General features: G+C 38.1%; 1 protein-coding gene across 3 annotated transcripts in view; it reads right to left on the bottom strand.

Moving 5' to 3' along the window:
• The window catches only part of CCDC102B (coiled-coil domain containing 102B), a 76,745-nt gene extending 63,541 nt beyond the window's left edge, over positions 1-13,204 (bottom strand). Inside the window, exons 1-2 of one of the 3 annotated variants that reach the window (XR_014529480.1) lie at positions 12,853-13,204; positions 78-681 (exon numbers count right to left, since the gene is read on the bottom strand). Coding sequence is in view for 2 of the 3 variants with exons in the window: in XM_083518739.1 (XP_083374865.1) it covers positions 78-653 (576 nt within the window). In the remaining variant the exon portion in view is untranslated. The remainder of the gene's footprint in view (positions 1-77; positions 682-12,852) is intronic. The other 2 variants (XM_083518739.1, XM_083518738.1) reach the window with 2 other exon arrangements.
• Between the last annotated feature and the right edge of the window lie 2,423 nt (positions 13,205-15,627).

The following is a 15,627-nucleotide window of genomic DNA, read 5'->3' as shown; positions in this document are numbered from 1 at the left end:
TGCAGCCTCAGAATGTTTAGAACTATGGTGGGAATTGGTTCATTTTTGTGATTTAAAAAAGACCCATATCTATTTACCTGACAGAGACTTTCTACCTCAAAAATCTTGTTGCTCTGGACATGTTTAACAGGCTCTTTCTCCAGAGATGCTAAATGGTCCTCTGTCATCAAACACATTTCAGAAAAGGCAAAGCTCTTTTTCCTCACACTCCTAGCTTCCACATCTTCATTTTCTGTGAGCAAACATTGGTTTATTTTCTTCAGGGCACTCAGCTCTTTCATTGAGGCTTCCAGCTTAAGCTTCAGTTGCCTCCCTTCTTCACGGGCTTTATTTCTTTCAGCTCTGACTTTGCTCCATTTCTCACGCCAGTTGGCCGTGCAGTCTGACCACCAACGCATGGTCTTCTCCATTTGGGCTGCCCTAGCTTTGGCTTCTTCAAGCTCTCGAAGCCGTAACTCCTCACAAATTTCCCAGTCGCTGCTGTTATAAATATACACCGAGGGGCGGTAGGATGGGGGTGGAAGTATTCTTGGCGATACGACACTGGAGTTGCAGGTGCTACATGCTTTTGCACAGTTCTGTGCTTCAACATCATGGGGCTCCTTTAGTTGGTTTCTAAGGAGCTGCTTGTTACAGACAGAGTCAAAATTCATGTCTCAGGTGATTCACTTGTTTCCACACCTGAAGTAAAAAAGGAAGGCTAAATTTATAAACGCATTAACAAAACAAGCCCAAGTTCAAGAGGCAAAGTAAGCCCCAGATTGATAGAACCATTAATAATGCATTATTCTAATTCAGTGCAAATACTTTACTACATCTAACATGACAGTCATCACTGACTTAACTTATAAACAGTGCTGGATTTATGTATAAGCTAAACAAGCTATAGCTTAGGGGCCCACTCTTTTGGGGACCCCCCAAAAATGTAAAGAAAAAACCCCACTGGATGTACATTTCCAAAATATAAGATAAAAAACAAATAAAATAAAACCTACATACAGCAACATTGTTTTTCAGTGTATTTCAGTTCAACAGTTCAACAATTACTTTGATGAAATACATATTTTGTTATGTGCAAATGGCTTTAGATACCTATTAGGTCTATAAATTACCATATAGCATATATTCAATACAAAAAACAGTGACAATTTGTTGTTGACAAAGGACAGTTGGACATATAAAGGGCCCCATTACCTTCAGTAGCCCAGGGCCTCATCAAACCTAAATCCGACCCTGCTTACAAAGGCTCTTGTGGCACCTTAAAGGCTAGCACGTTAATTACAGCAGAAGCAAAAACTTCTTGTTGAGTTTTGTTGAGCTTCTGTGGATTAGATTCCATGTCATGTATAAAGTACAGTCTTCAGCTGGCAGTTGTAAACATGGGTGTAAAGAGAACAGCATTTATAAAAGCTGGATTTAAATTACAATGGCCTGGATCTGATTAACCTGGTGCACTAGCGGAAGCCAGCACACAAGGGTCACCCACTAATGAAGTCATATTCTTTTCAGCTCTGGATAGGGGCAATAGCTTTCTGTTCTTCTGCAGCCATTAACTTACTAAGCATTCATTTGATATCACCACCACTAAATCCATGCTCAAGTTATCAGGGAACCCCCAGAACAACATACAGGGGGAGAAGGGGGACATTCTGTCTGGCAAGCAGAAATGCTTGTGCTCAGAAAACACTAAATTCTTCCCAATGAAATGCAAAAAGTACAGAGTTGCATTCAGGGTTGTTTTTAATGCTAGGACCTTGGGTTGAAAGGCAGGTAACAACAACAACAAATAATAATAATTCAGAATGAATGCACTTAATGAATGCACTTAAGTTAGCTATGCCTATTCACTTCAACAGGTCTACTCTGAGAAGGGCTAGTCTGTCCATTCAGGTGCATAATAAGCACAGTGGCCCTTCACACCATCAGGAATTGGTGATAGTGCAATTGGTGATATCATATGAATGCTTAGTAAATTCATGCCTGCAGAAGAGCAAAAAGCCATTGCCCCTATCCAGAGCTGAAAGGAATATGACTGAACTGCTTGATAAGTGGCAATTCAGCTATGCCATGCTGGAGTGTTCCTTTAAAGTTCCTTTGTTAATTTATATAGCCAAAGTTAATTTACCTTTTGTCTAAACAAACCTAATTTGATAAGACAATCTATTATGTGGAATCAGACTTGTAACTGCCCTTCTCTTCTCATCACCCATTAGAATGTGATTTGTCCTCCTGAGTCAAGTTTCAAACACATTCAGATTTTTAAAAAGTGTCCATTGTTACTTTTTTTTTACCACCCCTCTATTGCCAAGCATGGCATGGTCTGTGTGGCAGCTGTAAGGTCAAACAACTATTTGGACTATTTCTTAGAACCATGTCATTTCAGAATGAATGGAGAGGGGAGAAATAGCCATTTTAAGAGGAATGCATCCTTATGTATCTAGTATTACACACCATATACCTACAGACCATCAGAATATTTCATGTCTATAGTTTCTCTCCACTCTCAGTTTATAAATTACTGAGGCTACCTAAAGATATTTATGTTTCCACTTAAAGTGTCCACGTTATACTTTATAGCCTAAAAAAGTTTCCAAGTGTATAAGATCAGACCAAAAGCCAAAGAAAAGAAAATATATACAATTCCTTATCCAGAACATAGATAAAACTCATCCAACACTGCTTGGTTCTCCCACTGAGTTTGATAGATTCTGCAGCTGAGTTCAGCTGACAGCATTCACAGTCTGAAGACCACCCAGATGACTTAAGAAAGCATTGAGTTTGTCAGTCCTGTTTCCTGGAAATGTTGCCCTTGAGATTGGGGGACTAAAACCCTCCAAAGTCTCAGGACATGAATATATTATATTAAAGTACACAAAATATAAAGGACACACAATTTTGAATAAGGATGAAGTTGCAAATTACATCTGCCCATCACCAAACAAAATGTCAAATGTCACACAATTTAAACTGCCCTTTATCAGCAGAATGAAAAACTGCACACCATTATTATTATTATTATTATTATTATTATTATTATTATTTAATTCATACTCTCCTTATATCCCCAAAGGGTTTCTAGGCAGGTAACAACTATAAAATCAAATATAAAACAATCACACAATACACAATGACAATTCCATCAGACCATCATAACAACCTTCCTTAAAATCCAAAATAAAACAAGTGAGTTAAAAACAATTAGAACTCTTTAAAAACAGCAAAAACAGTAAGATCAGAAGTTCAAATTCAGGAGCATGTTCACCTAAACAAATGTGTCCTCAGGAGGCAGAGGTACTGATTGGCGCCTCTAGCACTAGCATCACAAAGATCTATCTAAAGCCTCCCATTATCAATTTCTCACTTGCTCTCTTCCATTTACTCTTAAAAGAGCTTCAGAGCGGTTTGCAGTTTTTCTAGAAGGAAAAAAGAGGAGACAGACCCCACCCCCAATAGTGTTGCAATTTATCACAAACTTTGAGAGGTAGAGAATGCCCAATGGGTTTCTGTTTTCACCTGCTTTGTTGGCAAAGGGCTATAAATTGCTGGATTTTTATTTACTTAATTAATATATTTCTGCTCGATCTTTCTGCCATCATAGAACACAAGTAATCCAGACACTGCTGAGCTTTAGCAAGATGGCTGCATCATGTGCCTTCACATCATGCCCTTACCCCAGTGGTATACTCAGAAGAACATGCCTCAGAAGCCAGTTAAAGGAAAATATAATAATGATGATGATGATGATGATGATGATGATGATGATGATGATGAAAGGAAGAATTCCCTAGAGGCCAAGGTCCAGTCTGGGGCAAGTACCCTTTGGTGACAGATATTCAAAGTCACAAAATATGCATCAAAGTGTAGAAATATAGGCTTATGGACCTTTAAAATATGTCCTTGTGAGTTCCAAAACTCTTCTCTTCCCCTAGCATAGAAAAAGACCACACACTTGGTAAGTTAAAAATGGTTTACTTGCAAACTTTCCAAAGGTTGGATTCATGGGTTTTCCATACAGCATGCAGAAAAAGTTGCACAACCAGCAAAACCTGGCTTAGTTACAGTTGTGAAAGTTCCTGCATTATTGGTGTAGGAACTCAAGAGTGACTTGTAAGAGTCATGGTCTGAGCTTCTTGGGTAGACTGAAGGCTTGATTACCTAGTCCCTCCCAAGGTGAGCTAAGCCTGGCAGAACAGCTTACTCTGTGGTCTTAACCCCATCATGCATTAATTAGACTTAAGCATGTTGGTTATATTAGGTTGGTTATCCCACAGAAGACAGGTTCAGTTTTTTATGACTCTGATAAATACATCTTATACATCACAGCACCATTTCTGGGCTTTGTGTGTGATAAACAGGGGGGGGGAGCACATATGGAAAAACCATAATTATGATCAGATGACTTTTCAGGGAGGGATTATGGTTTAGAAGGTAGGGATTATGATTTATAAAATAAACCCACCAGGTGAAAAATGAAATTCTCTGTGCAGAGATTTGGTAGGAAAACCAAGCCATATGGATGAACTGTATTAAATGTTTTGCATTAGGAATTGTTTTTAATAACATACAGCAGATGAGATATTGCTTCCCACTGGTTCAGTTCTACATAGCTGGAAACATTTCCCCCCTGGCATCGTGCACTGCTATGATGCTTCTTCCCATGCCTCTTACCCTACATGGGCACATGAGATAATTAAGAGAATGCACTGAAGAAAATGCGTCATGCACTGTAGCCTGGAAGGGCTGCTGACACAGTCCATTGGTGATACTAGATATTTGGTTAGCCTGGGGCTATAGACCAATTATAAGCAGATGGGTCTACACTCTAGGGATTGTCTGCAGACAGCAAAACACATTCTGCAGATGAAATTCTGAAGCAGTGAACTTGCATGTGCAAAAATTCAGTTGATTGGCATGCAGTGACTCCATGACAGCCTGTTTATCAGGGAGATCACATTATTGGCAAAACACCTAAAAAAGAGGACTTGTCTACCAAGGAAAGGCAAATCTGGAGACAATTTACTTAAAATAAATTACAATTGACTTCAGAAGCAATTAGTTACATTCCTGAATCTCCTCAGATGTTAAGCCAATAAATCCCATCCACCAACAATGTGATTTCATACATTTCTCTCTCTCTGCTAAATCAGTAACCAAGGATAAAAGTTGAATGTACATGGGTCTTTGATTTAGAGTGGCTTTGACACATCCTGTGACAAAGGACTGCCTGCAATCATCCATTGGTGGTGTTATTACTGGACTGTATTTAGCTAATTTCTACTCTGAGTAAGCCCACTGAAATGAAAAGACCTAAGTTAGTCATAGCCCATTAATTTCTATAGGGCTACTTTGAATATGACCAATGTTGGATACAACCCACCTCCTTTGATTTGCCTTATTTTGAGAGCAGGATATAGGAGAATTGGCCAGATGAGATATTGTGCCTACACTGCATGGGGCAAAATTACATTTCAGTAAAGAGCAATAAATGGAAATCCATCAGCATACAATCAGTTTTTTGTGTGTGTGTTTTTTAAAAGAAAAATACACATAGACAATGGGACAATTTCCCAGTGCTTTTAGAATCTAATATTTTAAAGAGGATTAACACTGTTTCAAACTATGAAGGGGTGATGTATTTTTATTACTACAATTAGTATAGCATGTATAGGTTGCCACTCTTGCCTCAAAGTGGCTTACAGTTAATAAAATCCAAAAACTATATATATTATACATCTCTCTCTCTCAATATATATCAATCAGTTTATTGGACTAGCCAAAGGCCATGAAAATTTAATTACATAGATACCTAACTACCTACTTACTTATATTTTTCATTTATTCTGACTTCCTCTTGCAGCACAAGATAAATGAGGAGATTGTGTGATACCACCTCTTACTTTCTCTTTGTGAAATAGAGACAAAAGGCACAGGTTTTATACGTGAACTTAATATCTACCCAGGCCCCAGTATAATGGCCCCAGTATGAGACATTTTGGGAATGGTTTTCAAACCATTCAGCCCGGTTTGAATTGCACATGGTGAATTGTGTTCATGAAATAATTTGCCACATGCCCAGACAACCAGAAAACCTGTTACTAACTTGTGATACTTTTAGCATCACACTTGCATCTGGGCACATGAAAACATAAAAGAGGGAGCTCAATGTTAGGTCCAATCTGGAACGTACGTTTGTTACCCAGCACTAAATTAGTGCATCCATTTGCTGAAAAATTCTAGATCACCATACCCATTAAAACAGTGTTCAGTGAATGGAATATAATTATAAAGCTCTAGCTTGTCAGCCTCTAGACCTGACGTCAAGCTGTTCAACAGCCACATACTCCATTTCATGTTGGGTCACTGGTTCCAAACTGATTCCTGTCGAGCACCATTCCCCAAATGAACTATGGTGTGAATAATCCAGGGTGTATTGTGCTCTCACATTCTATACAACAAAATAACAGAACTGCCAGCATGTTTGGAAACTATGGAAATAATATTATATTAGCATTCTTTCAGCAGAACCAGATGGACTACAGAATGCCTTCTGCAAACAGGAAAGAGATTTTCATTATTCAGGTCTTCTTAGTCATGAACTACTAGATTGAAGGCTGTTGTCTATCCTTCATATTTCTTCTCAAACCAGGCATAAAATTGTAATTATTTCCAGAAGACTTGGAAGCTGTAATAGAGAAGACTTCTGAGATTTAATACATTCAATATATAAAGACACTTTCCTTATTTATATTGTAATTACTTGCAAATACGAGACTTAAATAAATTAGGTACTAGTCAAAATATCCCTAATTGTTTCATAATTTAACCATCAAATGCATTTCCTGTTAGGATATGATTGTAAGTAGTTTAAAATGTCTAGTTTATTATCATGCAAATATGACTAATTTATTTGTATATCTATTTCCATTAAATTCATATCTTTCCTTCATTTATGTGAACAATGACAACTTTGATGAAGGACTAAAGAGAAGGGATGAGGGAAGAAAACCCTTCTTGCTGCTGTTTCCATAATATAAGTAAAGGAAAGGTAAAAAGTACTGGGAGGAAGAAGCCCGGCTAATTCTCCTGTTTGGAGAGCTGTCTCCCTTCCCATTTAACTTAATAACACATGTTTAGATAGGCATGGTATGTAATCAGGGTGTGTGTGTTGTAAAACAGAGCATCATAGCACAATAAAATCTAATTTATTCTAAAAACAAAAGACTGTTCTTAATTAGATTTACAGTGCAATCTTTTCTCAGAAAGGGAAGTTCCATTTTGAACAATGAGGATTAATCCCTCATCAGCGGGTTTGGTATTGAACCCTTCTCTGTGCTAAATAAATCATCAAGCTTGGCGACACTTTACAAAGTATTAAAGAAAAGGCCCCTGACCTGAGTAGCTTAGAAACTAACATTCAATGCAGGGAAGAAAAAGTTGCAGACAGATGTAGACTGACAAAAGAACAAGTGTTTATCACATTTACATGAACATAGGCTTTATTATGGCTCAGTAGGGAAACTCAGGCCTCGGGCCAAAAGTAGCCCTCCAGACCACTGTATCTGGCCCTCAGGACTCTCATTGGACCAGGTGACCTCCTTAGATGACACCCCCTTCCACAACTCTCCTCTAAGCAGCCCTGTTCTGCTATCACAAGTGTTTTTGCTTGACTGGATTGTGTCCTTGAACTGTGATCATACCTCTTGCTTTCCTCAATGGAGAAATATGTGTCTGTAGGTGGAGGATCCTCTGACTTTTACACGGCTGGAATATGGCCGGCTGTACAAATGCGACACCTACTGATCCATCTACTTTTGGTGCTTGCCCAGCCCACCGCTAGCATATGACCTCCCAGAGGGTTCCATGAGAGAGAGAAAGTGGCCCCCAGGCTGCAAAAGGTCCAGCCCCTTTGTGGTAGGGCATTAGATAAAGGGATTTGAAGGTACGTGACACAGTTCTCATGCTGAAGCTGGTCTCACCATTTCAGATGCCTCAATGAAAGACCACCTGGGAGTCACCTGTAAGCCACTTTGAGGTCTTTGAAGGAAGTATAATAGAAAAAATTGCTAAAGTTCACTCTCAAAAGGAAACATTTGCATGACAGAATCCTTCTGAAAACAGGTAGTGTCCAGAAATTTTCTGAAATATGAATGCAATAGCATCTATATCTGAATGTATTATGCACAAGCTGCTTTCAAAAGAAGCCACTTGGGGGGTTGGCTGTCACCCATAGTTTGTTTAATTTTTATTTTTATTTTAGGGCAAGAAAGTAAAGGGGAAAATATATATATATTTTCAGGGGGAGGCAACTATAAGTGAATTAGAGAGAATATACAGCTGGCAGGAGGTAAATGGCTCGTGTTCATCCAGCAACTTGTTATTGAATTAAACTAATTCTGATATTATCTGAAATTGGAAACCTGTAAGCATTAAAAGGAACATCTGGTAAGCCACTAGGACTTGAAAATTCTCAATCTATTACAAATCTAATATAGAATCAATCTGCATGTCATTAGGTTTGTGAAATGAGGCCCCAAGCTAGATATCACTTGCTTAGAGTTATTCCCTCTCCTCTTGGGACAACGACTTGTATGCAAAGAAACTAAGGTTTAATATAGAGCAGACTCATTGGAATTAATGAACCTAAAGGTATCCATTTCAATGGGTTTACTCAGAGAAAAACTAAGCTAACTAACTCTTCAAGCTTCACGTTCTATCCAACCCAAGTTCTAAGCAGAGTTGTAGGAAAAGTTTATGGAACTAAAGCTGCAATCCTATGAACACTTATTTAGGGAAAGAGTCCACTGAATCCAATGAAAATTTCCCCAAAATATGGAACCAGATTTCATGACTGTTTTGGGTCCTATTCTATATTACTGGATCAAGATACCATTTTTGTTTGTTTGTTTGTTTGTTTGTTTGTTTAGCATCTCATATTGACTGTGGGGAAATATTAGTCTGAAACTCACATCTGCTACAACAGCAGCAAGAATACTCATTGCAAAGTATTGGAAGACACAAGATTTACCCACTCTGGAAGAATGGCAGATGAAGGTGATCGACTACATGGAATTGGCAGAAATGACTGGCAGAATCCGAGACCAGGGAGAAGAGATGGTGAAAGAAGACTGGAAGAAATTTAAAGACTATTTACAGAAATATTGTAAAATTAATGAATGCTAGAAGGATGTTGGATAGAAACTAAGGGGTTTCCAGCTGTAATGCTTTAGGAGATATGAAAAAAAGGTTTATAAATGGGTAAAAGCTTAATGGTAAGGATTTGCTGAACTAACAAATTGAAGTGGAATACAAAGAAGGGAGGTATGAGGAGGTCTGGGGAAATAAGCATAAGGAAGATATGTTATGGGAAATTATTTGTTTTTTAACTGTTTTTATGTTGTATTTTGTATTTTGTTTCTTTTTATTTTTTCATTGTTATATTTTAAAAACTTTAATAAATATCTTTTGGGGGGGAAAAAGAAACTCACATCTGCTTTCCCCCATTATACTTTTCCAGGTGACCCATTCCAAGCATATGTAACGATAATGCCATTTTGTTGGCGCTACATAGCAAAAATACATTTTCATCACAGGCCAGCTGAGCAAAAGATTTCAGAAATAACTGTTCTCTTACTTCACTGGCAATGATTAAAGGTTAAACAAAGGTAAAGCAAGAGAAAAACTGCCCTACAAAAACCAGGCCTGTATGCTGGGCTACAGTCGTATAAGAGGTCAGTCCAAATCAGATATCGGAAGTAGTTGTACTGTTCCTCACACCTTCTCCAATTACGACGAACTCTTCCACCGATCAAAACCAGACTGAACTTGGACACTAACATACACCATTTTCCTCCACACAGCTTTTTTCTCTGCAAAGAGGACTTTTTCCAACCTCCAACTCAAATATAAATGCAGTGAGTTTTCCTTCCTTTCAAATACATCGTTCAACATGGTGTCAAGTCTGATTAGCAGAAGGCAGGTTCATCAACAGTAAATAATTTGATGCGTTAAGGGAAAGTGATTCCATGAAGAAGTGACATTCTGTTAAGTAACTAGCAGGTCGAGTACCACATTTTAAATCATATGCTCTACCCGAAAAGGGAAATGTACTGAGACACATGCTTACAGCTACAGTGAGATGAAATAGTCCTGGCAGTAAATCAAAAGTGCTGGATAAAACAGATGTGTGAAACACAACTGCTTGGACTTCATATATGAAAAGAGGAGTTAATTCATTATTTTGATATGTATACAATACAAGATAAATTTCCTTTTCACACCCTGGAAATCGTCTTCAGTATTTTTAGTGCTAAACCATTTCTGTTGTTTGTGATACTAGAAGTGCAGAATATATATGCAACTGAATTTCTGAGTTTCCGTTCCACCAGCCAGTTCTGATTTTCTGGTGCATGTGTGTGTCTGCTGATATGCCTTACAACTTGAGGCTGTCAAACGTGTTCCCTGCAGAGTTCTGAAGAGCTCTAGGTTTGTTTGGTTAAAGCAGAGCAACATAGATTTTTCTTTAAAAAACAAAACAAAAATACCTCAAATGAAGCTTCTAACTTTTTTTTTTTAAAAAAACCCTGCTTCTGTGCTTTAAGAAAATAAAAATCCAGAACTCTTCAATGCTTCACAGACAAGAAAGTTCACTTCTTGCAAAACTCAGAGAGCTGGAGAAACATCAGATAGAAGAAAACATAGACATGGAAAAGGTCAGAGAAACAAAGCAAAAGAGACCTCTTGTGGGAGCCCTGATCTGACACGAGGTGGGTAGTGACATCTGGCTTCAACTCAAAAGGGGAGAGAAGATCCCATCCAAATCACCCAGTTATTTGGCCCATACACTCTGATGATCTGGGATCCTTACTGGAGATCACAGGCTGGAGCGCCATTTGCTGGGGCCGTTCTGCTTAGAGTTTTCTGCATCAAGAATCATCTTGGACTAAATTTCCTACCAGGCCGCCCTCCAACACAAGATGGTATGGGGAAAGGCAACCAATTTAAAAGAAAAAAATGAGCAACCAGTGAGCCAGGCAGCCTCTGTCCCAATCCATCTTCCAAGGAAAACAGCATGTTAGTGTACTACAGTATCATCCGCAGACAAAAGAACTCTGCAGCAGTGATCTGGTATCAAGTGCCCTGAAACCTCTAGAGCAAGTTATGGCCATCATCTTATGGGGGGACCCCATATGCATCCATTTCCACTATGTTGGGTTTTTTGCCCTTAATATGGTTGTACAGCACACTGTACACACTGAATAATCAGTCAAATCCTCCTATCGAAATGGTAATTTGCTAGTAAGGCAGTGCAGCTGTGTTCCAGACCCAGCAGTGCCTTCCAATATTTGTCTTGGCATAAGCTGTGGATCTGATCTTCCCCTATAAATATTTATTTATTTGCAACGTATCAAAAAGATTTCATCATCACATGACAACCACCGGGGCTTTTACTGTTCTCCGAGGACATGATAATGGCATCCATTTACTAAATCTGAGAACGTGAGACATGTTCTCTACAGCTGTTCCAGAATATTGCGAAACTCCTCTTTCCTGGAAGCTTGCAAAACCTAAAAAGCAATGTAAGATCTTTGAAACTGGGCTGCTGCTCTCCCCCTGCCCTTCTCCCCAAGTGAGGGGGTTCAGGATTTATGAGACAGGGTTATTTGAGCACTGCATTTTCCCAACAAGCATGTAAATGACAAATTATCTATCAACCTAGGATTTGAGGAAAGAGTACGGCTGCCTCTGAAAATCTGAAAGAACTTGCAATATGGCCCAAATGGTTTATGGATAATATGGAACATATTGTGGGAGAGTGTCACCGAAGGAATTTCCTGGTCAGATTTTTGCTGATGCCACCAACAGATGTATTCTCATGCAGTTCGGTGTGATAGCTCTGTTCATGTTATTGCATCAATTTAATTGTGTTGCACTACATCAGCAGGGACATTTGAAACTTTCAGGAAACAGCCTTTGCCTCTGCTTTGCAATTCTGCCCTACTATATCAAGGTAAATCAAATTTCTATTATGAGGCATCAATGGTAACTTTTGCTAGCTATCATTTGCCTACTGGTGTCAACAGCTTATTCTCAAAGATCCAAAAGCAAACAGTGACCCTTTCTACTCACAGTCAAGTGAGGGTGTTGTTTTGTTTTGTTTTGTTTGTTTGTTGTTGTTGTTTTGAATTGCTGAAACTAGCCTTTTTAAAAAGGAAACAATTTTTAAAAACGGAGAAACAGTCTGCCTATAGTAATTTTTCAAAAGACCATCAGGATTTTTAGAATTGCATGCTGCACATTTTAAGCTAAAAGCACCCTGCCTACACGGTGTCCTAACAAAGTGCCAGAGTCCAAAGAGATCAGAATATGAGTAATATCATTGAATATCACAAGCTATCCTAGATGCTAACACTTTTTTCTACTTAATGGAGGGAAAAAAGAACTGTGTGACATATTTTGTTATATATACATTTATAGCATTCTAGGTTGCTGTTGCTTGATTTAAAAAAAGGCACAAAACACTAAACTTTAGAAATGAGCATAAACATTAAGTACTTTATACCTAAAACATAAAAGGGATGAAAATTTTGCCAGGCACATTAAATAAACACTGAGAGTAATTGAGCATGCTTCAAATTTTAAACATTAAAAATAATTTCATATAATGCCATAAAAGTTATTACCAAGAGCGCTGAAACAAATGGGAGATGAAATGCAGTTAAGTCCAGTTTAATAATACATTCAAAATCTTCTCCCTCACTTGTACCACTCTCCTATCTTCTCTTCATTTCTGTCACAAACAACTGACAACATCAGTTTTTTAAAAAGAGATATAAAGAGACAAACACCCCTTACCCTGTGGGTTTGAGGAGCTGTTCTTGCTTCTCAGTGTTACAGACATGAGTAAACAAGAGAATTTCCTGCATCTTTTTCTCATCTGCACGGCTCTGGGGGCCGGCCAACAGGCTTATTTCCAACATTAAAGCCACTCCACACTAAATGGAAAAGAAATTCCTATTGGCCAGGCTTTATCAAAACTAATACCACAACACAATTCTTTTAATACAATGGCATTAAGCCAATATAAAACATTTTTCTGGTTGCCCTTGTCTACCACTAAGCTTTACTAACATCTCCCTGCCCTCACTTGTGCAACGTATGAGTAAATCCCTATGATTTTACAGAGAATAAATTTCAAATGGGAGGGGTGCAGTTATACACTCCTTTGTGTTACTTTTAATAAATGCCTACATTTTACATATCCTCATACTGCACTCAAGGTAGATTTGCGCTGTACTGTGCTTATTTGCAAACCAAAATACTAACGTATACAGTGGTGCCCCGCAAGACGAATGCCTCGCAAGACGAAAAACTCGCTAGACGAAAGGGTTTTGCGGTTTTTGAGCTGCTTCGCAAGACGAATTTCCCTATGGGCTTGCTTTGCAAGACGAAAACGTCTTGCGTTTTTTGCAAGTTTGTTTCCTTTTTCTTAACACCGTTAATACAGTTGCGACTTGACTTCGAGGAGCAACTCATAGAACGCGGTGTGGTAGCCTTTTTTGAGGTTTTTGGTGATTTTTGAAGCTTTTCCAAAACTTTTCTGACACCGTGCTTCGCAAGACGAAAAATTCGCTAGACGAAAAAACTCGCGGAACGAATTAATTTCATCTTGCGAGGCACCACTGTATGTAGTCTTGCAAGTGTACGCTGTAAAATGTGAAGCAGAAAACAGCATTTGTAAATATATCAAAACACACAGTAGACATGTATGCTTGAGGTCCCTGTCATCTGTCCACTAAAACTACACATATAACTGCTTTATTTGTAGACTTCTTTGTCTCAGCAAAGGATTCCATGTTTCTGAAGGACACACTATATTTGAATTGCAGATCTGGGACAGCCACTTGTACAGATTTTGCCCTTTCCCTTAGAGGTGCCACACATGTACATAAGAGCATACATATGCGCACTCGTGGTGTAACTTAATCTGTAAGTTTCTCCCAAACAGTTGGAGATTCTGTAGAGGCCACATACCCTTGGAGAAGACTGATATTCTAGATCCACTTCAATCATGGTTCAAGCCCAGTATTGATACAGAAAGTGACTTGGTTTCCCTGTAAGATGACCTGTATCAGGAGAACACGACTGTTGATTCGCCTTGATTTTTCAGCTGCTTTGGATAACCACAACCACGGTACATATTGTTATATATTTTCCTTAGTATCATGTGCTGAGGGAATAAAGCTTGGCACATACTTTAGGGAGAAATGTGGAGAGATCGGTCCATGGGGCTGTAATTTATCTGCTGTGTTAAAGAGATAAATATGTAACGTGAGACAACTACATGTTTTGTATCTGCAGTAATTGACAATGGGTAAATGTTTAGGAAGAATGCTCTATATTGCCAGGGAGATTCAGAATTTTAAGTATATTTATGTTTCTATTTAATTCAGGTTTTATATAATTTTATTCAGGTTTGTGTAAATTGGATTTCTTTTAACACTAATTCAAACCCAAGGGTAAATGCAATATATCTGGAACGTTCAGAATTTAAAGTTTGTTTTGTTGAACATGGTTTCATTTGGGTCTGTGTCAGCCTTATCTATGTTAACTTGTGTTACTTTCATATAGATATGTAAGTTCACTTTGTTAAGCTCTGGTTTTGTGATGGTCTGATGACTAGAGACAAATAGCGAAATCTGATTTGCTTCATGAAGTGTGTGGTTGTTGTTGTTGTTGCTTTAGCGTGCCTTAAGATTGGCCAGCAGGTGCCAGTTCCTGATTTATCTCTTTGTTCAGCTTGTTGAGAACCAGCACAGTATCAGCATCGCCATACGTTCTCTTCAAATGCACCAATTGCACTGTTAAACTATTCCACAACCTCACTGCATATCTACAAGTGTAAGGCAGGTACTGGATCTCTGCTTGTGTCGTAATAGTTTTTAATTTTAATTTTTTCCAAAAAATTTTTATTGGTTTTCCAAATTTATAGCAAATAAAACAAAAACTTCAAAAACAAACAAACAAACATTTATCTTAACTATAATTATTCCACTTTTGTTAACATTGTTAGGTGACTTCCTCAAATCCCCATGGCTGAGTTTCCATATCAATCATTGTAGCAGTTTTCCAAAACTATTTTCACACAAAATTTACTTAGGCAATTAGCATCTTTCTTTCTTTTCATTTTAACTTTAAACATAATATTCTACAACATCACATATTTAAATCGCAGGCCTATCTTATATTCGTAAGTCTATTTCAGTTATCTTAACATATTTAGCTAAATAATCTTTAAATTTTTTCCATTCCTCTTGATACTCCTCCTCCTTCTGGTCACAGACTCTTCTGGTCAGGTCGGCTAGCTCTGAAAAATCCATCATCTTCATCTGCCATTCCTCCACTGTTGGTACTTCTTGTGATTTCCAATTTTTGGCCAGCAAAATTCTAGCTGCAGTTGTGGCATACAAAAACAATCTAACATCTTTCTTGGGCAATTCCAAACCTATTATTCCAAGAAGAAAGGCCTCTGGTTTCTTAATAAATGTATATTTCAACATTTTTTTCAATTCATTATATATCTTTTCCCAGAAGTCTTTTACCTTGGGACAGGTCCACCACATACGATAA

The sequence above is a fragment of the Podarcis liolepis genome, assembly GCF_965112155.1.
Source record: "Podarcis liolepis genome assembly, chromosome: 8".
Taxonomy (NCBI): Eukaryota; Metazoa; Chordata; class Lepidosauria; order Squamata; family Lacertidae; genus Podarcis; species Podarcis liolepis.
The sequence above is the reverse complement of the archived record's forward strand: the minus strand, read 5'-3'. Positions and strand labels throughout refer to the sequence as shown.